The sequence below is a fragment of the Dunckerocampus dactyliophorus genome, chromosome 11, assembly GCF_027744805.1.
Source record: "Dunckerocampus dactyliophorus isolate RoL2022-P2 chromosome 11, RoL_Ddac_1.1, whole genome shotgun sequence".
NCBI classification, from domain to species: domain Eukaryota; kingdom Metazoa; phylum Chordata; class Actinopteri; order Syngnathiformes; family Syngnathidae; genus Dunckerocampus; species Dunckerocampus dactyliophorus.
The window spans coordinates 18,889,539-18,913,513 of record NC_072829.1 but is presented as its reverse complement, the minus strand read 5'-3'; the positions used below and the strand labels follow the sequence as shown (position 1 = coordinate 18,913,513).

Below are 23,975 nucleotides of genomic sequence, written 5' to 3'. Positions count from 1 at the left end.
CTTTCTTGTTATTCAGACTTAATTTCAGCAGGCTTACTAATGTTACTTCAGTATACATCTCCAGTCTTTAACAAAGTGCACTATCACTCGTGTTTTTTAAAGAGTGTCCAGTTTCATAGAGCTTAACTTGACCCCAAGAGTAATTATGTGTACACTGTGTCTGTAGTGACTATCGATACGTGGCAGCAGCCCTGGCAGTAATGCGTAACGTCACCCAGCAGATCAATGAGAGGAAGAGGAGGCTGGAAAACATCGACAAGATTGCCCAGTGGCAAGCGTCAGTTCTAGATTGGGAGGTGCGTGTACATGTGTGTTCATTGTTCACATTGCGTAGTCCAGAAAGTCTTGTCATTGGGTCGGGAGCCGTAAAACTACACCATTTCTGCCTTTAGCTGGTGGTCCTGTCAAAGGTATCAAAAAGTTGAATAACAACTGTATATCAGTGTAGCTCGTACCAAAAATTTAACACTACAGTATTCATATTTTGGACAGATTTGACCTGAAATGTTGTTTTTGTAATTATGTTCTGTCCAACTTTTTAATGTAATTATAAAAACTAGAATGTCTCACCAGAGACTCAATATTCACTTTAACTTCCAGAGCTGTACTCGATATAGCTAGGGATTGAACAAATGTTGACAACCACAACATCCACTTTATTTTATGAAAATATCTGAAACTTTTAAATAAATAAGTCAATATTTATTACGTTTTAATAAGGTTTAATAAGTCAGTGTTGTTAATTTGGGGGCATTCTTTCAGTTATTACCAAATAAGAATAGTCACTTTTTGGCAACCTTTTTTTGACAATCTGCATTCTAACAGTTGGCAGATGAATCAGGTTTATTAATAGCTGCAGATTCTGGGCACCTTTCAGAAACAAATCCAACAACAAAAGAAGACCCAAAAGAGTAGATATCACTCATAAGTAGAATAAGCTTTTGGAAAAATTACAAAGACAAATTGGATCTTTATGTTTTTTTTTTTTTCTAATATTAATAGCTTGTTTTCAGAGTTTAATTATTCTGTGGAGGACTGTCAACTAAACTGTCTATAGGTACTGAGCGAAACATGCTCAGTCAAATAAAAAAAATAGCTCTAGCATTCATTTCTGGGATGTGCAGAACCGGATGATGGCAAGGCAATTTTTTTCGACTGACACGATAATCACAACTATATATACTCCAGGTCAGAAGTCTTATGTAAATATTTGAGTAGTATGATGTCGCATTTTTTTAACCCCCGTAATGCCACAAAAGGCCTCTTTGCATAGCTAAATAAGGGTAAGAGTTCTGGTTTGAATTTTACATTCATTTCAATAATTTCACGTGTTTTACTTTCTGGGTGATTACAGTCTACAGTATCTGTACATCTCTGCAAGAATGTTCTTCCTCAGCACTGTAATTTCATTATTTATGCAGTCTTTGGAAAGCAGCTTCTCCGGGAATGGAAAGATGAAGGGAAAAATAAATATATAATTTAGTGATTCTTTCAATGAGTAAACCTTTGATTTATTGATTTTGTATGTGTTTTCATTTTTCTAGGGGGATGATATCTTGGACAGAAGCTCGGAGCTCATCTACACTGGGGAGCTGTCATGGATCTATCAGCCATATGGGCGCAGCCAGCAGCGAGTCTTCTTCCTCTTTGATCACCAGCTGGTTCTGTGTAAGAAGGTAGAATATCTCTTGCTTTGTTCACTTTCTTCCTTTCATTTTGATTCCTGTTTGCTTGAGAACAAGCTGATAAGGGAGAACACAAATCTAGCCAGCTCGTCGAAAGTTGTGTATCCCGTGATGATGACGGAGATTCTTGAAGGCAACGAGACTTCTTGCTCAGACTAGAAATAGATTGCAAAATGCGAGACGCAAGAGCCGTCGGCGAAGATCTGTTCAAATACTCAGCACATTTCCCAAAATGGAGCTGCGGTAGTTTGGGCTTCGATGCACCGAGGCTGTGCGCCCCTGTCAGACTGATGTTCACGGTTGGATACACTCAAATATACGTGCACACAGAAGCGCAGGCACAAATGCAGAGAGACACTTGCACACACAGTCTCACAGAGGCAGAGGAAATACATCCTCCCACGCAGCCAAATGTGAACCTAAAACAATTATCTCACCATTTACACAAAGCATGTACTTATACATGCATTTAAAATTGTGTACATGCATGGCTTACATACGATATGTGCTGTCCTCCATGGTCCTTCCTTGACCTCATCTGCCCTCATTCTATCACCACCGTCATCTCTGGCATCACTAATCAATTCCAGTATGTGTGCAGATCACAGTTTATAAGGATAAAGAGTAAAGATATGAGCGTTTCCTGTACATTCATTTAGTCGTGGCGGCCTTCCATGAATATCTTTGGAGCACCACATATCGATTCGGTGCTACCTGTTTGCCCTTGCTCATAAACACATTATAGTAGGACTGTCTGTGAATGTAGCTTGTCTGTACAGTAGATGTCGTCATAACTCTGCTGCTTAACACACCTCATACGCGCCTAAAGTGCCAGAGAATAAGAAGACGTGGCAGGAGAGATCAGTGTTTTGCCTATTTAGTTACTATATTTTGCAAGTATTCAGACCCCTCTAGATTATGTTTTTCAAAAAAGTGATGCAACAAATCTAGTAACTTTTTCTGGTCTTATTGGACACATTTGGAGACTCTAACATGAAAGCACATGTCGCTGTTCTGAACAAGCAGCCGGTAATCCCCCCATCTAAAAGGCCTCACAGGCAGCTCTGTCTTGCTTGTGACATTAAAAAAAACCCACTAAAAGACGCGACAGAAGATAATTCATTTGTATTTTTACATTCAGCATTTATTTTTCTGTAGCTACCACCCACCTTGGCCACAAATAGATTGCATTTCTCTGGGAAACATTGTTTACGATAAATTACCAGTATACATTTTGTTCTTTTCTTCCATTTAGTTTTCCTTTTTGTATACTTCCTCTCCTTCTTAATCTAACATGTAAGGACAGCCTTGAGGGCATGTTAGCCCTTCATCTTTTCTTCTTGTATTGTTCTTATCTGTACATAGATGCAAGTTTCTCTTTGTACACTCATAGTTCTGTGTTTTTGTTTGTCCTTAGTGACCTCACTGTGTATATTGTTTAGTCCCAAGGCAATAGCGTAAGGAGATTAGTTTATGTGGACAGTACATGGAAGTAAATAAAGTTAGCTAAGGTTATTTGTGCTGGATGCATTGGACTGTTGGCCAGGTCAGATTTTGCCTTGGGCAAATAGTGAATATGAATGGGTGTGTGTACTATGTAACTCAATGCTTGCAGATATTTTGATGATTTCTAAAAAAAAAATAATAAATATACTATACTATACTGTAAATATACTATTGTGTAATAGTCTTGTTGGAAACGCCATCTAAAAGCTTTTGAAACTATTATGAAGTCATTCAAGTTTTGTTGTTTTTGTGCCATTACAAAAATGTTGATGCAGTTTTTGCTGGTGCAGGACCTAGTTTGTGGTCTTTGATTGTTTAGGATACCATGAATGGGACTCTAAATGGCCATTCACAATGAACTCCAACTTCAGCTGTTGTGCCAGAGATGTTTTCCCAGTGGATCTAGCTAATCAGAAACCAAGCAAATCAAATTACAGTTTGCACAATGGACGGTGAGTTGTGTGTTGTGTGAAAGGGCGTGAGGGAGGCTCCCTCACCTTCTGGTGGACACAGGCAGCTAAACTCATATTGGTACTCGTATTGGATATTTCTTAGTTACCTTTTGAGTGTTAAGTTGTTGTGTGATGATTTTAGAGTGCATTCTAAGATGACACCGTGAGTCAGACTGTTATATTGAGTAATGACCTCCTGCGATTTCCGATTGACAATTGACTAGGGTTAACATGCTCGTTGTGAGTTCCCTTATAGCTCGTGATTGGCTCCTGCTAAAGGAAGAGTTACCGTTTCCTCACTGACTCGTGAGTGGCACAGTAATTCAAACATTAGTAGCAGTTCTGAAGTAATGGAGATGTCGCAATATTAGAACATGGCCATAAATTAGCCGCACAGCTGTATAAGCCGCAGGGTTCAAAGTTTCAGGAAAAAAGTAGGGGCTTATACACCGGAAGTTACTGTAGTTACCGCCGTTAACACACTATTATTGACAGCCCTAAAAAATAGTACGTCGGCAATTTTTTTTTGCAGAAAACACATCTCATTCACCCTAAGTTGGTAATAATTTATACATTTATGATAATAGAGGTAAAATGTATAGCATACATATACTGTACCTCTGTTAAAAAAAGCGTTGAGATTTTTCACTTTGTTCAGCAATCCTTTAAAGCACCATAGTTGCTCTGAGAGGCAGTGAAAACTTATATACTGTATAACGTTTAAACCGTGACTCCATCGTGGTTCCAACTTTTCATCAATCATCTTACATTATGACTCATTAGAGGTGAGTACCTATACATTTTATACTTTAAAATGTGTTTAATATAGAAAAACAGGGATCTCCTGTACTATTATTCACTCACAAAGGTAGCATGGGATACTAACTGCTTGTTAGTTAGTATTTGTTAGTATGCCTATTAAAATAGTGGCGATGAGCAGGGTGTTAGTATAGTTGTGTCACTGGAAAGGGTTACATAAGACAGACTGTTGGATATCAAGAGAAGGTGGCATCATGACACAGAGATTCAAATTACACACGCCACATACCTACAGTACACAGTAACACATCTTTCTGTGCTTCCCTCCAGGATCTGATTCGACGGGACATACTATACTATAAGGGTCGCATTGACATGGATCGTTACGAGGTGCGGGACGCTATTGATGGGAGAGACGATGATTTCAACGTAAGTGTGAAGAACGCCTTCAAACTGTGCAACAAAGACAGCGACGAGATCCACATCTTCCTGGCCAAGAAGCCGGAGGAGAAGATCCGCTGGCTCAGGGCCTTCCACGAGGAGCGGAAGATGGTGCAGGAGGACGAAAAAATCGGTTAGTCATGCCTTTGGAAAGCATTTGTTTCATTCACAGTGGGAAGTATAGCTCCAGTCATGGTTCATACATACTCCTATGTGCTACAAGGGACCTTGCTGCAAAACAAGACTATACAGTGAAACCTCGGTGTTCGTAATAAATTAATTCCAAAGGGTCTGTCTAAAACTGAATCGTATGAAAAATGAAATAACATTTCCCATGTTTTCATGAAACAGTGTAAATCCAATGAATCCATTACAGACAGTTTTACATGCAGAGAACAATTTGAAATTCACATGAATGATGAATTAAATAGATAAATGAACATTTAACATCACTCAATAGTGTTTCTCACGTTCTTTACCAAAGTGTTGGCACTTGCAACTTTGTTTGGCTCCATGATTGCCTGTTTTGCAGCCATGATCAATAAAAAAAAACAGAGACTTGTGGTGTAATTATCTTAGTTACCAAAGAACTACAGAAACAACCTTGATGACGTCACAGAGGGGCGATGGAGCTGGGTGGAATGATGTACTATAAGTTGAGAATAGCTAACAGGCACGATTTGTAGTAAAGACAAGTTACGAACACATTTGGTCTCGGGTAGTGTATTAATAACACAACAAGACAGAGTCACCAATTTGTTGGATTCTTTGTTTGGGCACTCGAGTCTGCGGAAAGTATACGAAGGCAAACAGACTACCGTAGTTTGCGTAACATTCTTATTTGAGTTTGACAAATGAATGTGCCTTACAGGATACCGTAGTACAGTGGTCCCTCGCAATAGTGTGGTTCGATTATCGCTTCCTCACTATAGCGCAAATGATGACTGTTTTATGGTAGACTGTGGTCTATAATTCGTGAAAACATATTGACATACCAGTTGTATCTAGTATTCTGGTCACTAGGCGCTAGTAATGACACAAAACATTCACGAGACATACTTAAAACTGCATTAAGTCATGAAGTCAGCCATGGCATGTCCGACATGATATAGTGAAAAAAATGTTCTCCTCCCATTCCGTGTGGAAGTGGTAAGTTTTTGGTTTAAGTGTAGGAGAAATAACTTTGAGGCTAACTGGTTAGCTCGTGAGCTTGCTAGCTTGTTAGTTTGGTAGCTTGCTAGCTCGCGGCCGTCTTGAAACCCTGCAGCATAAAAGTTGCGCAATGTAATGTAAACAATGAATAATAGGTGTGTAAAGGTGACTGTAGGGGTGTTATTTCATGTCTAGAGGGCTCTAATAATGTTAACATCGCATTTAGAAAATCATAAACTGGTGTTCTATGCTCTAACTACTAATTTACAGCGATAAACCAGGGACGACTCTATTGTGTATACAAGTATCGTAAGATTTGGTGTTGGTTGTGTGATCCAAGATGGTTGAATATATAAGCAATGCTGAGAGTAGTCGGTCTACATCTTTATTAATACCACAGGATTCAACGTGCCAAAGGGTAAAATAAAAGTTTATGTGCAAAATAATAACCAAACTGAGGCGTTTAATAACCGAGGTGTAACTGTAAAAGATGTATTGACATCCATCCATCCATTTTCTTCCGCTTATTCTGGCCCGGGTTGCGGCGGCAGCAGTCTCTGTAGGGAAGTTCAGACTTCCCGGTCCCTGGCCACCTCCTCCAGTTCCATTGGGAGGACACCAAGGCATTCCCAGGCCAGCTGTGAGACATAGTCTCTCCAGCGTGTCCTAGGTCCAAACCCAGAACACCTCACCAGGGAGGCGTCCAGGGAGCATCCGGACGAGATGGCCAAGCCACCTCAGCTGGCTCTTCTCGATGTGAAGGAGCAGCGGATGTACTCAGAGCTCCTTCGGGATGACCAAGCTCCTCACCCTATCTCTTAGGGAGAATCCAGCCACCCTACAGAGGAAACTCATTTCGGCGAGCTCATTTTTTCGGTCATGACCTAAAGCTCATGACCATAGGTGAGGGTGGGAACACAGATCGCTCGGTAAATTGAGAGCTTTGCTTTCCGGCTCAGCTCTCTTGTCACCACGACGGTCTGGTACAGTGATCGCATTGTTGTAGACACTGTGCCGACCTGCCTGTTGACCTCACGCTCCGACCTTCCTTCACTCGTGAACAAGAACTTGTGTAGACAAAGTAGCCATAAATATAAATTAACATTTATAATTTAAATGTTAAACTTTGCATCAGTGTGGGATGCGTAGTGTATTTCTACAACTTCAATGTGAAATTGTAAATGTAAACATAAGTTCCAAGTATTTGTTGTGTGAATATTGAGACAAGCATTTACACTCTACACTATTGATCAAACTATTCTTTTATTATTTTTTATTATGCTTCATAAGAGTGCCGTCACAGATTCACACTCAGTCAGTGATCATTGGTTGTGCTGTTACTTTTCCCAGCCCAGAAACAGAGTGCCAATCAGATTTTGTTATGTCATCTCTTTACTTGCAGTCCCAGAGGAGAATAGTGCATTTGCATGCCAACCGAGTTTTGCTATGATATACTGCAATGTATCAGCCCGTCCTCAATTCATTTCTTCATTTTGCATTTTGAGTCTGTGACAGCATCTCTCAGCATTTGCAGAAAGGAATTGCAATCTCATGTTTCACATGCACTTCTTATTGGACATAACATACTGTGTTGTTCACTGTTTAGGTTTTGAGATCTCAGAGTACCAGAAGCGGCAGGCAGCCATGACAGTGAGAAAGGTGACCAAACAGAAAGGTGAGGCAACAAGACGATATCAGGTGATTTCAGTTTTCTTTTCCTCACTGGTGTGCCCTGTCTTCTCATCGCTGTTTACTCTTGTTTCAACCTCCCTGCTTGTTTACGTTTGTCACCTTTTCTTAAACACTTAAACACATCTTGTATGATCGGTTGCACTGAGCAAAAGTTAAGCATATTAATGGTTTCTTCAGCCTTTCATTTGTGTTAAATGTTTGTGGGCTCGCATTAAGCTGACTTGCCACACTGTAGTCATTCAGCTGTTAAGCAACAATGAAAAGACAGAGGGCTGTTTGCATGGAATATTGAGTTGAAAGCGATGACACCAGTCTTCATGGCATCTGGATTCTGTCATAATGTAGTTGTCTTCCACCATCTCCTCTTTACATCAGTTTTGATGAACTTTGGCTGGTTTTCGCATGGTTTTTATATCCAACATACCGTTCAACATACATGTACATCAGCCATATTTTTCTTAATCAGGAGTATCTGTAGAATAGAGAGTAAGCTAATAAGGCCCAACATAACATGTCAAGTCAGTAGCTCCATCCATATTCTAACACTGACCCTGTTCAGGGTCATGGGAAGCTGAAGCCTATCCCATCTTAGAAAAGGCGGGCTACATTCTGCACTGGTCACCGGTCAATCACAGGGCACATATAGACAAACAACCATTTACATTCACACCATCACTGATTAGGGACTAAACTCGAACATGAAAGTCAGTCAACAACTAGACTAGGCGTGTCCCCATAAGTGTGACGGTCTGTTTTCATTGGCTCTCAGCATATTGTAAAAATAAAACAAATTCATTGTTAGTTTGATATATTATTAGAAATGGCGTGGCTATGAATATTCTCATTCATCCAGGTCACTGTATTCTGAGGACATTGAATTGATCGCAGCCGGACTGTTAAGGTTGTCTTCGAAGACGTTTCACCTCTAGTCCGAGCAGGCTTCATCAGTTCATGCTCAAAGACTGTCCTACCTAGTCTTTGAGCACCAAGGGTGGTCCTATCTAGTCTTTTAGCTTGAACTAATGAAGCTTGTTCGGATGAAAGGCGAAACGTTTTCAGACTTTGTTCTCTGGGATTTTTGTCTATTTGACAAAGCAAAAATGGTATGAGGGATGCTCGACATTGGCTTTTTACCGATATCTGATTAATTGATATTGTCCAGCATTTCATTACTGATACAGATATCAACCAATACCGATATAGGCAGCAGCTCTTCCCTCAAATTAATGTCAGGTCACATCTTGAGAACACATTATGCTTCTTTTACTGTGATGCCACTGGATGCATTTCACAAACGGACACTGTTTATGCACAGTAAAGACGAATGTTACAATATGTACTGTAAGTTATAGAAAACGTGCCATATGATTTATTATCTTAACAAAAGTGATAAAAAAAGTTATGACCAACGGCTCCATTCCTGCTGGCATAACCAGCGTTTCCATTCCGAATTGAAGCTATTATTCTGACACCCTTATTTGGTTAGCCGCCATCTGACAGGATGTAACGCAGAGTGTTTTTATTGGAAAGGCCGGAAATGTGCTGTTTTGTCTTTGGGATGGTGACGCCTATGTGGTGACACAAAGCAAGGTGATAATAAAAAGTGCCTCCTGAGCTCCATGGCTGCTGTTTTTTCATCGTGTTGAGCTTGCATAACATCAGCTGACATTTTATTAACATCCTCGCTTAAACATATTTACAATCCAAAGGCCGAACTTAGAAATAATTCCACACCGCTGACATGCTGAGCTAGCAAGCTTGTTGCTGTGTTGAGGACATCATCACTTGCATGCCGATATCATTATTGGCAGATAAAACGACACAGATATGAACCGATATCTCATTTTAATGCTGATATCGGCCGATAATATCTGTTGCCGATATTATCATCCATCCATCGATATTCTATGCTGCTTATCCTCACTAGGGTCGCGGGTACGCTGGAGCCTATCCCAGCTGACTTCGGGCGAGAGGCGGGGTACACCCTGGACTGGTCGCCAGCAAATGGCAGGGCACATATAGACAAACAACCATTCACACTCACATTCATACCTATGGACAATTTAGAGTCGCCAATTAACCTAACATGCATGTTTTTGGAATGTATTCTTCAAATGTTGTATTAAATTAAAGCCCTTTAACATGCTACCCCCGCAAGATAGTTTTTGTGGCATAGGTTGGCATTTTAAGTTCCACATGGCAGATATGATTGTTTGGCCATGTTCCTTTTCAATCTTAAAACTTCTAAAGACTTTATTAAAGCCGGCACCTAATGAATTCCTCTTCATCTCACTACTACACTACACTACTTAAATTCTCAAGGTTATTTTTCTCTGTCAAAGCAAGTGCCCCATGGATAGGGTCAAAAGCCATATTGATGCTTAACATTTGTCAGCTCCCTACCATTGCACTTATCTGTGACGAATTCCTAGTTTATATTGTGTCATTTAGTGTGACAGATCTACAAGTGCAATTTTCTGACTGTCCAGTCAAACTCAACAGCGTCATACAACTGACTAACAGAAAAAAAACAAGCAGTCAGTGGCCGAGCAGTCAACACAAACACAGAGCCCACGTGTCACAAATGCTGGTGTCATCCTTTCCGTTTTAGCCATTTCAGTGTTAGGCTACATGCCATGTTAGATTTACCATGACTGATGTTCTCGGAATTTCCAGTTGCACAATAAGCATGAACATCCATTATAGTATGTATTAACCAATGACCACTTCTGAATGTTCTCTCTGACGTCAGGACCTGTGTAGATGTCTGTCACAAGTAAATGTGTACGTATGTGCTGTATGTGTACATGGCTGGCACAAGGTGAAGTACTCTCTTGAATTTCAGATTCATTTATAGATTTCATCTTGAGAAAGAGGGCCATGTTGTATGGACATGGTTTGAAAATGATAAAGGTATATGCATAAGAGTTCTCCTTAGAGCTAGCACAATAAGATGCCATGGCAACTGCTAAAACAGCATTGGGAGGTGTTGTCATTAACGTTGGCACTGGAGCATGCAGTCAGTGTTCAATGTGCTGATAAGCATTATCGTCACTATCTCAGATAAACAGCTTCCACTAGCACAAATAGATCAAACCCTTCTCACTGCTAAAACAGTGTTTGGCAAAATACCTGCAACAAAACACACATTTTCCCATCTTTTTGTGTGTTTATTTTTTCTTTTTGAGATGCCATGGCAACTTTGGAATCTTTCATCTCCAAATCGACTAGTTTGTAACTTCCACGGCATACTTGTGATGCTTGTAGACTGTAGCTTAATGACATAGACTGTAGTCAATGCATATTAACAGCTTTCTGTTGGCTCTATTTTCACCACTTTTGTGTTTCTCAAGCCTTGGGGGTGCTATTCAAACAAATGTGTGTCAACAAACATGGTGTAACAATGTCTCATGTCCAAAAGCCTGGTTGTAACAGTGTATCAGATGTGATGTGTGGGTTCGCTTGTTTGCCTGAGACAGACTCTGATTGAATAGCATCTTTGGTCTCCCTTGTGTCATCACTCGTGCTGAATTCCACTTCCCATCCTCTTCAGCAGTCATCAGATGATCATATTTCAGGTTGAATATGCAGGAATGTTAACAGTGGAGTCTTATTTTTATGTGTGCAGCATGAATAGATGTTTTGTGGTCGAGCTAATCAGTGGCAATACTGAAAATTGTTTTGTCTTTGCTTTGCCTTTTTCTTTTTGCTTTGCCCCAACTCCCCCCCGGTTCCCCTTTCTTGCTTTTCTGCACCCGCTGCTTTCCCAGGTGTAAACAGGTGCACGCCCCCCTCATACCCGCCCCCCCAGGACCCCCTCAGTGCGGGGCAGTATGAGGTAACGGAGGACATGGCACAAGGAGAAGTTTTTGAATTCAGTCAATCCAAAAGAGGCCAGGCTCCTTTCTGGCAAAATTTTAGTAGATTAGCTCCATTTAAGAAATAGAGACTCTTCTGAAGGACCAGCTATTTTTTTCTTAGAAGCACTAAACACTGGATGATCATGTTCCACCATGAAGAAAATATACTTACTCAAGAGACTTTCAAAGCTAAGGACCAACGTTAACATAGGGTGTGGTTGAAAGCGGCAGGAGGACTGACTATTTTAACGGAACTGAGGGGAAAAATAAAACCTGAAAATTCATATGTATGTTAAAAACATGTTTAGTTCTGAACCGCCACACATTTTCTCCCTCAGATTCTGCAACACTCATCATCACACCAACTGAATGTCCTGGAGTTCATTGAGATTGTTGTATTTATCCTTTTCAAATCCATCCTCCGAAGACACACACCGGGCAGCGCCAGGTCGTTGTATGATTGTGTCTGGGATCTTTGCTGTGCTGCTACGTGAGATTGCTTGTTGCATTCTTGTGAATGTGAGCCTAAATAACGACAGGCCTTGGCCACCGACCGAGGCGGCTGAAGGACGTGCAAAGCTCGACTGCTGGGCGTCACCTCTCCCACCGCTTATCACAGACCATCCATCCTCGACGCACGCTTGCATCCGGATCTCCTCTCAGCCGGCTCTGTAGTAGCCCTCTCGTCCCTCTCCTCTTCATCCTGGCATCTTCTTTATCTCTCTGCCCACCTGCTCAGCCTCTATGAGTCAGAGGAAGCACCTTGTTCCTTTAGAAAGCTGCCACCAGCCACGATATGACTCCAGGAACAAATCAATAGCGGGAACGTCAATAGAATATTTACATTCTTCCACCAAGCAGTTTTGACAGGGTATTCATATCCCATCACATTGAGGGTCGCAGGCTGTGGGTTGTGGAGAGCTTGCCGCTCAGATGAACCTGCTGGGAGCAGGAGATAGGCAGGCTACGCTCCAGCCGCCTGGTGCCAGAGCCCCTCCTCTCTCTCCCCAGAGACCACCCCTGTAGCACTGTGCTGGCAGCTCAGAGACTGTTTGGAAAGAGCACGGCCCACCTCCAGAAATACACCTAGAGCTAGTAGTGAGTGTTTTTTTCTTGTCAGCTCTTTACAAAACTACTTATTTTGTATCGCTCACACACACAAAAGGCAAGGACTGATAAATGCAGGAGATAATAGCATAAGTAAATAAGTAAATAAGGTAGACCCTTAAACTCAAGGTGGTCAAAACAGGCAGACGTGATAAAAGAGGTGGATAGGTTCCTGTGGTTGTGAAGTATTTCCGGACTGCAGAGTATGGATGTGCAATATGACAGCGTAGGAAGGCACAAGGATGAATTATAATGTGTAGCATGCAGACATCTTATGATTGTGGTTTGTGCATCTCAACAGACTGCAGCCTCAAACCTTGGCACTACCCCCCTCGTGTTGTGTATTCAGATCTGATCCATGTTCTGGCACTTAGCGCCACACTGTTAAGTGAATTACTGAAGACTGTGGCCTGATCAGATGGATTTGTCTAACCGACAATAAGCAAGGGAGAGAATTTTTTTGTGAACACTTCTGTCGTATTCTTTGCTACAGCTGGAATGTAAGACAAACATCTGTAGATGGTTTGTGAGCGCATTTTTGACCAGACATATTTTATGTGGGATACGATAGACCTGTGGGGTGACGTTACATCACAGTGGAACCTTGGTTTTCGTCATTGATTGGTTCTGAAATGGACGACAAAAACTAAAACAGGCAAAAAAAAAAAAACAAGGCAGTTTTTCCCATAGGAAATTATGTAAAACCAGACACCCAAAAATATGAACAAAAAATACATTTTACAGACAATAATTGTAGTTTTACATGCAGAATATGATGCAAAATTATGGTAAAGGACAAATAGATGCAACTAAAATGTTGATGCGGACCTCCAAACTCAACTCAATGGTTGGCCGTTGGAGGTAGCGTCTGGGTGACTATTCAGATCATTCAGAATCACCTTTCAAGTGACTCAATTGTCAACAAACACCACTAGAAGCTGTCACAAGCCTGAACTTTGGTGGGCCATAAGTGCTAAAAAATGAATGGTAATGTAATGTAAAGGTAAAACATGTAAATGTAAAACATAATTATAAAAATATAATATTAGAGATGGTCATTTATAGGTACTTTAGCTTGCTTAAAGGAAGTTTATTTAGGCAAGCAGGAGCCAAAATGGGACTTGCAATGACCTTTTCAGTATAGAAGAAATGGCAGGAGGTCATTACTCAACATAAAAGAAATAACACTATAACCATCACACAGCAACTAAACTGCCAGTTCAGTGCTGGCTATTGCTTGCCCAATTAAGGAGCCTCTTCCTTTAAGCAAGCTAAAGTGCCTCTTACCATCTCCCCAGGGTCTGTGGGCCTCCCTTTCATTAAACTTTGGTTTACTCAAGAAGGAGGCCTTAAAATATGGTTGCCAGCTTGACCGAAGCAAAATTTTTGACCGAAACCAAGGTTTGACTGTACTTTACTACTCAATAAGAACGCATTATATATGATTCTACGTTATTTTGTTTGGCTTCCTGGGACGTTAGAATTGATTTGTATTCTGTGCAATCTGTTTTATTTCATAAAGGAAGTTAAGACATGGATGAGTGGTGTCTGTGGAGATGGCTCCCAGTCAGATTGTTCTGGAAGATAATTCCCTTTGCCAACAACATACGGTTCCCAGATCACGATAACCTCAGGTCCAGTGCTGCGCCCACCCCCCACCTCCCTCGCCTCCTTCCTGTTCCACACACAGATGCAAACGCACACACACAGATACACAATCATGCGCACTTACTGGCCCGTTGTGCTGCGGAGAAGAGAGATGCTATCTAACAGTGCCTTCCAGCATTCCACTAGTGATTATCTATTCAGTTTCACAGGCAGATTTGAATTCGTCACGTATTTTCCCTTCAGTGTGGGACTTTCAACAGTCTCTTCCTTTCTCTCTGGCTCTCTCAACTCTCATACGGGGAATTCTTGGTTTGCCGGTGCACGAGATCCACCCGGACAAAGATCTTTTTCCACATACTGTGCACAAACACTTGTTATGTTCCTTTATCACACTAGCATAGCCGTGATTCTCTTGCACAAATATAAGTTATTCTTACTTCAGACGTTTAGACATAGAGTTGCTTTATTGTTGAAAGATGATTACTTTGGAATATATAGTAGAAATCATTAGTTTTCCTTCGTGGAGTTAGAGTATAGTGTTAAAGACTATTACTAGCAGTGAGTTATGAATTCAATAAGAAAAAGTCATCTATTTTAACTTTATGAGCGACACAAATGTAAATACTGTAAAAAGAACAGATCATATATTTGGATATTTTGCGTTGGAGACGAATGTTGTTCCAGTTCTAGCGTACGGTAGAGCTCAGTACCCGGTAAATGCATGCTTGTGGCATCCGATACTTTGCATGAGACTTAAAACAACTCTTTACGGTTTGTTTAGTTTCATTTCATTTCCGTGGTGAAGCCACTGCCATCTCACTGCAAGGAGTCCACCTGTCTCCTGCTTGTGTCACGTTTACGCTCGTTTTACGCTTCTGTTCTTCGTCCACGTCGGGAAGAGAAGAGGGCCTTATCCTGGCGTAGAGTCAAAGAGTGAGCTCTTGATAGGTCAAAGGCACTGGCATTCTCTTTTCCCAAATATTAGAGGTTTTTCTCGTCTTGTTTTTTTTTTTTTATTCACTGGCTTAGCTCTTAACTGCTGGTTATTTATGGAACGCCAGTCACTGAGGCAAAACGGGTATCGTTTTTCTATGACAACCAAATAGGAGTTAGCACTGATCATAGGTGTATGTGTATAGATTTTTAGTCAAACAGAGGAGCGGAATACATGCAAACTCTGTGGGGATGTGCTAAAAATAACTCTAATCCTGAAGACACACACACACAGAATACTTCATTACAATTCATATCATGCTCTTGTTTCAAAATGAGATGCTCTGAAGTACAATGATTTGACAGTAGAGATTATTTTCCTCGCTTGTATTTATTGAATTAGTAGCCAGTATTCAACGTTATCATTTTGGGCCAATTTGTTCAAACCATGTATATATTGGTTCTGTTTATCTGATAGCGTTAACCCTGACCTTTTACACGAGGCCCAGAGGACTGCCTTTTGTTTTCCAGTCATGAACCAAGACAGCCAAGTTAGCAAACTGAATGCAGAAGAGGCTGCTTGCACCCTTTGTGTGCATGCACTCACACGGAACATGACGACATTACCAATACAAATCCAGGGTACCACATGGAGTCCAATCAGCCATATGTAATGTGGTTTTCAATGACAAGGTGAACAGAGACTGGCGTCCCACTTTTACAAACACTATTCGTTGTATAATACCATCTAGTCCCAGGTCTGGGGTTTTGCTTAGCGCAGGAAATGAACCTACACTACCCAAATCCTTTTGTCGCCATATGCAAACATTTCACATTTTTCTTTTTGCTGGCATTTTGAGTTTATTTGTTGTAGAAATGAAAAATAATGCCTATTCAATCCAGAAACTGTGAATGGGAGAGTGGAGATGTCAACTGTATGTACATTATATGTTTTGATGTAATCAGAAGCACTGGGAATATGTTGTACTTCGCTGTAAAAAAAAAAATCCATATCTGATATAGCTGTACTTTTGTTGAAAATAAAACCTCTACAGAACGGTGCCAGGCGTTGGTGTGTGAGTGCATTGTGTTAGGTTTCCTGTCATGTGACATCACTTCCTGCAACTTTGGATCTTATTTAAGGATGCACTCAGGGAGAAGCGCTTGAAAAGTAGACATGAGTTGATAACGGGATGCTGAAAGAAAGTCGAAAATGATAGTGTGCAGATTGTAACTGTGCTGCCATCAATAACTAATGAGTCTTATGCAAATACGTCTCTCAGCTGACGGCTCAAGTGAAGAAAGATTGCTCCTCTTCCTCATCTTTCAAGCCCACAGATGCGGGCGAGGATGTAAGACTCCCTGGCGTGATGCAGTGTGGGTGGCTGTTTTGGAGAGCTTTTTCTCCACTTGTGACTCTTTGTATGAAGGAATATTACTACTCCGTGAGGAGATACTCGGGGAAAAGAAAAAAATCAAAGGGCATGGCTATGGGTGATGGAGGAAGACAAAAATAGATAAGTTAAACTGCCACTGGCAAAGGCCCATGTGTGAGGAAGACGAATATGCAGCACTACTCTGGCCCCTAGTGGTCAGCGGTGGCGGTACACTTTTGTACGCAGACCTGCTTGACTCTGCTGCTGACTCACCGTCTCTTTTCATGGACGAAATTTTGATTTCAGCGGTGATGGGAGGGGGGACGCCAAACACGCACGCACTCACAGAGGCAGGCACAGATGATGATCAAATGTTATTGTAAATGAAACCTCTGACAGAACAAACACCCATCATGTTAACAATTTACAATGGCAGATGAGCACGGACTCCTGGCCAGCTAACAAAACACCGGGTGTGCAAGCCCAGGTGCTGAAGGAGTGACAGCGGGGACGGCCAATCACACGTTAGCAAAAAAAAAAAACGGCACAGCCAATCAATGGGATTATGGGTGGTCTAAAGGGAAATTGTCTTCAGTTTGAGCAGCCTTTCTCCGCTTGGTCCTAGTGCTCGACAAGTCTCAATGTAATATAGAATCATATTGTTTTTGGATGGGTAAAAATTGCTGGGCACCAAACCTGCCTTTTGAAAAAGTGCAGGAGATCACAAAAAAATACCAAAGATGTTTAATGGGCTTGAGTTCAGTGCTTTCAAGTTCATGTGAGAGGTTCATACACCCACAGCTCAATGTGGGGGTTACGTTTCGAGATTTCGGCTGAACATTTAGACGTAATTATTAGATTATATTCAGCTCCCGAACCCTCCCTCGCCTCACACACTTATTCAAGACATTTAAAGTATAAAATGTACACACTGTAGGTTCTTGCCACCCAATGAATGTTAATGTAAGATGATCCATGAACAGATGGAATCCGAGTCACATTGTAGAAGTTATATCTAAGAAGTTATATCTAAGTTGCACTTTTGCGTCTCACAGCAACTATGGTACATTCAACAACTACCAAACAAAGTGCTCAAGCTCAACAATGGACAAAAAAACATTATCGGTGAAGAATAACGACATAAGCGTAAAAATGGTGGGGGGTTTTTAACAGTGGTACATGTACGGTGTACATTTTACCTGTATTGTCCTCATATATTTTTATCAACTTTAGGTTGAATGATGTGGGGGGGGTTTAGGAAATATGTCCTGTTTTTGGAGAAATAAATCAATTTTGGAACAAAAAAAATCCCCCAAAGAAGAAATCCACTTTATATAAAAAAAAATCTTTGCTGGAGCGCCTTCCACGCTGGCGCTAACTGGAGAGGCACGTGATTTCAGTTGGGATGTGCTTCAGGTAGTTTCTCAGGAGGAGAGGAATGTCCAAACTGTCAATGGCAGGCTCCTTGTCGGCGTAGAAAAGGTGTGTTCGTATTGCGAGGCGTGTCTGTGACATCAGGGTTTTGGGGCAAGCTGCAGCAGAAGGATGAAGTTAACTGAACTAGTTACAAGTTAGTTGAGTTCGGTGTGACAACAATCATCATTTGAGTCTTACCCCTTTCCTTGAGCAGCAGGACCAAGGCTTCATTCTGCTTGGTTGTCTTGTCAATAATAAGTGTTGGGAGATACACATCTGCTCCAAAGTCTATGAGAAGTTGGATGTACTCCACCCCGCAGCCGTAACGTAAACACACCTCCAGCACTGTCTTTGGCTGCTTGATCCGAGCCAGCATCTTCTCATCTGTGCAGTTGAAGTTGGGGTTGGCCCCATGAAGGAGGAGGAGTTTAAAGCAATCCAGGTGTCCATACACTGCTGAGATATAAAGAGGACCTCTGCAGGCTGTAGCATTGGACGCCCACTCTGGTACTTTAGGTCGAACGTCCACCTCTGCTCTGAAGCGGAGCAGCTCTTGGAGAATGTCCACGTCCCCCTCTCGGGCGGCGGTCAGCACCGGTGAGCAGTTGTTGTACTGGCTGCCGTTTGGGTCGGCTCCGGCCTTCAGCAGGGCCGCTACACAGTCCAGATGTTTGCCGCTAACAGCTGTGAACAGTGGCGTCTGGGCCTTCACGTCCAAGATGTCTATCTGGGCATGGACACACCAGCACAGCTTCATGAAGACCTGCTCATTCAGCCCATGTAGGAAAATAAACATCTATAATGGTATGTCATGATAATAGTAACTAGTGGACTAGTTGCCAAATAGTGAGCCAGCATTTAACTGTTTATTAAATTGTAACCGTCCACCTGGAATTATGTTTTGTTTTGGTTTTAAATGCCTTTTAAAAAATCCGAAACATTTAATGCTCAAAGTTTCCTGTTGAAAAACATAATCAACATAAATGAGTACAGTCTCTAATGTTAAAAGTTCCATTGACATTTTTTCCCCCATTTTCGCCATTCAAAACATGCAGAAAAATTCCTCACCTGTTTTCTGCAAGTGTGTGATGTTGAATAATTGAGAAGTGTGTGCATGTTGTTAATGCAAAAGATCCTCACTTTTCGCAGCTCGCTCGCTTGACGTTGACTTTCTCTGATTGGATCACCATTTGCAATAAAAGTGACTGTTGTAATTGTTAGGTAAGATTCAGCTCCAGAATCCTCCCCGTTTCCCCTCTACGACGGAGTATTAGGGACACATTGTGAAAAATAAAATAATGGGAAATTACGAGAATAAAGTCGTAAATTTACCAGAAAAAACTTGTAATATTACAAGAATAAAGTCATAAATTCATGAGAAAAAAGTCGTAAGATTACGTGTCAGAGGGAAATCTTGGTCCGGCGACTAACTTCAGGAAGGAAGGAAACTTTCCTTTTGCTTGAGGCGAGCTTTTATTTATAACGTGGCAGCAAAACAGAGCAGTTGAACACAAACACATGAGCATGTCTAGCCCTTCTGCCCCATGTGGCGCTCACACTCCTCCACATTCCCAGGGCTAAAGGTCACGACTTTATTCTCATGATATAACAAGTTTTTTCTCGTAAATTTATTACTTTATTCTTGTAATATTATGACTTTTTCTCATAAATTTACAAATATTCTCGCAATATTACCACTTTTTTCTCGTAAATGTACGACTTTATTCTCGTAAATTTACGACTATTCTCGTAATATTACGACTTTTCTCGTCAATTTATGACTTGATTCTTGTAATATGACTTTTTCTTATAAATTTACGACTATTCTTGTAATATTACGACTTTTTTCTCGTACATTTACGACTTTATTCTCGTAAATTTATTACTTTATTCTTGTAATATTATGACTTTTTCTCATAAATTTACAACTATTCTCGTAATATTACCACTTTTTTTTCGTAAATGTACGACTTTATTCTTGTAAATTTACGACTATTCTCGTAATATTACGACTTTTCTCATCAATTTATGACTCGATTCTTGTAATATGACTTTTTCTTATAAATTTACGACTATTCTTGGAATATTACGACTTTTTTCTCATACATTTACGACTTTATTCTCGTACATTTACGACTTTATTCTCGTAAATTTATTACTTTATTCTTGTAATATTATGACTTTTTCTCATAAATTTACAAATATTCTCGCAATATTACCACTTTTTTCTCGTAAATGTACGACTTTATTCTCGTAAATTTACGACTATTCTCGTAATATTACGACTTTTTTCTCGTACATTTACGACTTTATTCTCGTAAATTTATTACTTTATTCTTGTCATATTCTGGCTTTTTTCTCATAAATTTACAACTTTGTTCTCGTAATATTACCACTTTTTCTTGTAAATTTACAACTATTCTTGTAATATTACGACTTTTCTCATCAATTTATGATTTTATTCTTGTAAAATCACGACTTTTTTCTTGTAAATTTACGACTTCATTCTCGTAATATTATGACTTTCTTGTAAATTTACGACTATTCTTGTAATATTACGACTTTTTTCTCAAAAATTTACAACTTTATTCTCGTCAATTTACCACTATTCTTGTAATATTACAACTTTTTTTCTCATAAATTTACGACTTTATTCTCATAAATTTATGACTTTATTCTTGTCATATGCTGACTTTTTCTCATAAATTTACAACCTTATGCTCGTAATATTACCACTTTTTCTCGTGAATTTACGACTATTCTCGTAATATTATGACTTTTCTCGTCAATTTATGACTTGATTCTTGTCATATTCTGACTTTTTTCTCGAATTTACAACTTTATTCTCATAATATTACGACTTTTTCTCGTAAATTTATGGCTTTATTCTCGTAATATTATGACTTTTTTCTAGTAAATTTACAACTTTATTCTCATACAATTATGACTTTATTCTCGTAATATTACGACTTTTCCCCTTAAATTTACGACTTTATTCTCGTAAATTTACAACTTTATTCTTGTAATATTACGAGTCTATTCTCGTAAATCTACAACTTTATTCTCAAATTCTCTCAATGCGGCCCTTCGTCGTACTCTTGAGTATCCCTTACACGCTTATTAAACACATGTAAAAGTATAAAATGTATAGGCACTCACCACTAGAGTCACAGTGTTGAAGTTATATAAAGGTTTCACATCTGCGTCTCACAGCAACTACGGTGCGTTCAAGGACTGCCAAAGTACAAAATCTTATTGCTTGCCGAAAAAACGTGATCAGTGAAGCATAAAGACATAAACATGTAAAATTTGGGGGCTTTTTTTGAAATAGTGGTACATGTACATGTATTTTTGATCAAAAATAAATTTTGGGGGGCGGGGGGATTCGGGGGGGGGGGTTGTCTTTGTTTTTAATTCAGACTACGGGTAGTTTTAAAAATGATTTGTTTAAAGTCGTTTGTTTAAATATGAATACATGATTTTTTTTTGAACAGCAGCTTCCAGGAAGGAACATTTGACAATTTATAAAATTGGTACACTAAGTTCTCCTCTGTGCAGAAATCATGTTTTATGGTATTTTATTTTGTAGTGTGGCTTTTTGTGTAAAGTTGCCTGCTGCTTCCAATGATGATGAGAAAAATGTCATAGCATCACTGAAGATGTTTTAGAGGTCAATCAAGCTAAAGTCATCCATTTGTTGACATCAATGTAGCAAAACAAGCTTTAAAGCCTCGGGTTCAGCAAATGTCATCAGTCGTACACCATAAAAGTCGCACGTCTATGTTGTGCATCATGAAACGTTGCACGTCTCACCTCTGCTCCATGCTCCAGTAAGAGCTCTAGGCACCTCAGATGTCCCAGAGCAGCAGCGGTCCGTAAGGGGGTTACGGGAACCCCCCACCCGCTTCGAGCATTGATAGACCTCCTGTAGCTCTCCTGAGAGAGAAGCTCAGAGAGAAGACTGACGTCGTCGCTGCTCACTGCGTTGTTCAGAGCCTGGCTCAGCTCATTGTCCTCGTCCTCCTCCTTGGGCTGCAGCAGGGAGAAGATCTTGGAAATGTCCATCAAACTCATGTTGACAGCATGGCCCACAACCATCATTCTCCCCTGGCAAGTCAAAGCTCTTCCATCTGCAAAGGCCGGGTGGGTGGGGGGTTGCTCATATATCATATGTGACATTAAAGGAAAACTGCACTTTTTGGTGGATTTCATCCACAATCCTCATGTGAGACATGAACACATGTGTTGTTCTCTTTTCTGTGAGCATAAAAACAGATAAAAAAAGAGCCAGCGCAATACTGCACGCATGGGACTTACTTATTCCTTCTAGGAAGTCGTCTGAAAAAGTCTCCAAAAGGCGCCAACAACGCTCCATTTACATATAATGTGACGCGCATATTAACCAAGCTATTATTATTAACATTGTTACGTCGATCGAATTACATTGCTGGCGTATTGACACTTAGCCATAACACAACGGCTAGCTACTAGCCGGCTAGCGACTAGCGTAGCGCGTCAGCGTTGCGCTCACAACGTCTCAGGCACTACCAAAAGGTAAGTTGGAGATGCCGCCGCTGCTGCTGTGTTCTTATTTCTGAGTTTGGAAAAGTTAACGTTAGGTGCAGGCATTCGTTTCTACGACGTTGCTATGTGAAATCAATGTGCCGAGCAAGCAGCTCCGGTAATGCTTACAATGACCGAAATACGCAAAATACTGTAAGTATTACATGTTGTCATGAATGTACCTGCTACTACATGGTTACAGCATGGATATAAAACCATAACACATTTTTGGAGGCGTTTTAATAGCAGGCCCTGTCGGCGGCACAGGTGGATCCCATTACGTGCACTACCGCGCTGTCGCTTTTTATGTGTTTTTATATCTTTAAAACGCATAGAAAACAGAAAGATGTGTTCATGTCTCACATAAGGATCGTGGACGGTGGGCAAAACTCCACACAAAAAAAAGAAAAAGTGCAGCTCTCCTTTAAGAATGATTATCTCAACACAACTCCATTTGTTGTTTTCTCAGCATTTAGCAAACAAAGACACTCAAAATCAGGACAAACACTGCTTTTGACTAATAAAATAAAGACGGACATCATGCGAAAGCCTTCATGAGAAGATAGCACATCATTTGCACTCACCTTATTCCATGGATCTTCTCGATCACCTTCAAGTAACATGGAAGAAAGGAAGTAAGTGTGTCATGGGGGTGATGCTCGCATAGACCTGTGAGTAGTCAAAAGTGTTCTATAGTGTGTTTGTGTCTGTAAGGGGGGACTGGAGCTTCTGGGGGCTAAATTTAGGCCACATATGGGCCTGGCTGGACTTCCATTCTTGGAGAGTCGAAGCTCAGGCTTAAAATTAGAAAGGTGATAGAGCAGTGACACTCTCTCTGTGATTGGTGTGTGAGACAGAGATGGTGTCCGGGTCAAAAACCCAAATAGATGTGTTTATGTCTTTACGCCCAAATTAAAAGTGCAACAAAAAAAAATAACATCATTTCCAGGTTACAGGTGAATAAAAGCTGAAGTCTGCCATCTCTTCTGCCGTCTCCCAACAGAAGCCATTTTTATAGTAAGCGTCAGCTGCACGACGGTGAGATGTGAAGCCAGCCAGCTGTTCTTAGCAAGTCCTAATATAATGTAACACATTCTTTCAGCAGATGACAAAACAGTCCACATTCCAGGCATTCACTGAATACATTATTGAGATTAGAGTGCATTTTGAATACTCCAGAATAAATATAAAATAAAGTACCTGTAAAAGATGTTAATTCGTGACATAATAAGACAATATATTATCAGCTAATGAGAAATACATACATACCCATCGTAAAATATCATTTCATATATAATGTATACAGTATGATATGAAATGGTATACGGTACAATGACAAAATCTGCATTCTCTTGCACCTCCGGTAGATGGCAGTAATGACACACTGATTTCAGGAAGTGTCGCTGAGGTGAACAGCAAAAGAAG

At 40.5% G+C, this 23,975-nt stretch overlaps 2 protein-coding genes across 10 annotated transcripts in view; one reads left to right on the top strand and one right to left on the bottom strand.

Moving 5' to 3' along the window:
• LOC129189714 (rho guanine nucleotide exchange factor 9) overlaps positions 1 to 16,256 on the top strand; it is a 54,839-nt gene extending 38,583 nt beyond the window's left edge. For 7 of the 9 annotated variants that reach the window (XM_054791687.1, XM_054791684.1, XM_054791683.1 and 4 more), the window contains 5 exons: positions 167 to 296; positions 1,545 to 1,676; positions 4,733 to 4,976; positions 7,602 to 7,670; positions 11,458 to 16,256. In XM_054791687.1, the coding sequence (XP_054647662.1) occupies positions 167 to 296; positions 1,545 to 1,676; positions 4,733 to 4,976; positions 7,602 to 7,670; positions 11,458 to 11,633 (751 nt within the window). In that variant the 3' untranslated portion in view covers positions 11,634 to 16,256. Of the gene's footprint in view, positions 1 to 166; positions 297 to 1,544; positions 1,677 to 4,732; positions 4,977 to 7,601; positions 7,694 to 10,532; positions 10,601 to 11,457 lie in introns of all 9 variants that reach the window. The other 2 variants (XM_054791685.1, XM_054791686.1) reach the window with 2 other exon arrangements.
• Positions 16,257 to 17,136: 880 nt separating this feature from the next.
• On the bottom strand, positions 17,137 to 23,251 carry LOC129189715 (ankyrin repeat and SOCS box protein 12-like). Its single transcript, XM_054791693.1, has 4 exons — positions 23,135 to 23,251; positions 21,801 to 22,117; positions 18,186 to 18,714; positions 17,137 to 18,103 (listed from the first exon to the last, which is right to left on the bottom strand). The coding sequence occupies exons 2-4, from the start codon at positions 22,086 to 22,088 to the stop codon at positions 17,946 to 17,948; spliced, it is 975 nt and encodes a 324-aa protein (XP_054647668.1). The 5' UTR covers positions 22,089 to 22,117; positions 23,135 to 23,251; the 3' UTR covers positions 17,137 to 17,945.
• Positions 23,252 to 23,975: the final 724 nt, after the last annotated feature.

What these genes read in the sequence shown, in the direction of transcription:
- LOC129189715 (XM_054791693.1), bottom strand. Translation starts at nt 22,088, where the DNA reads ATGATGGTTGTGGGCCATGCTGTCAACATGAGTTTGATGGACATTTCC. An exon ending in TACTGGAGCATGGAGCAGAG is followed by an intron (nt 18,715 to 21,800) that starts GTGAGACGTGCA and finishes GTCCATGCCCAG; the next exon opens with ATAGACATCTTGGACGTGAA. An exon ending in CCTGCTGCTCAAGGAAAGGG is followed by an intron (nt 18,104 to 18,185) that starts GTAAGACTCAAA and finishes CTTCTGCTGCAG; the next exon opens with CTTGCCCCAAAACCCTGATG.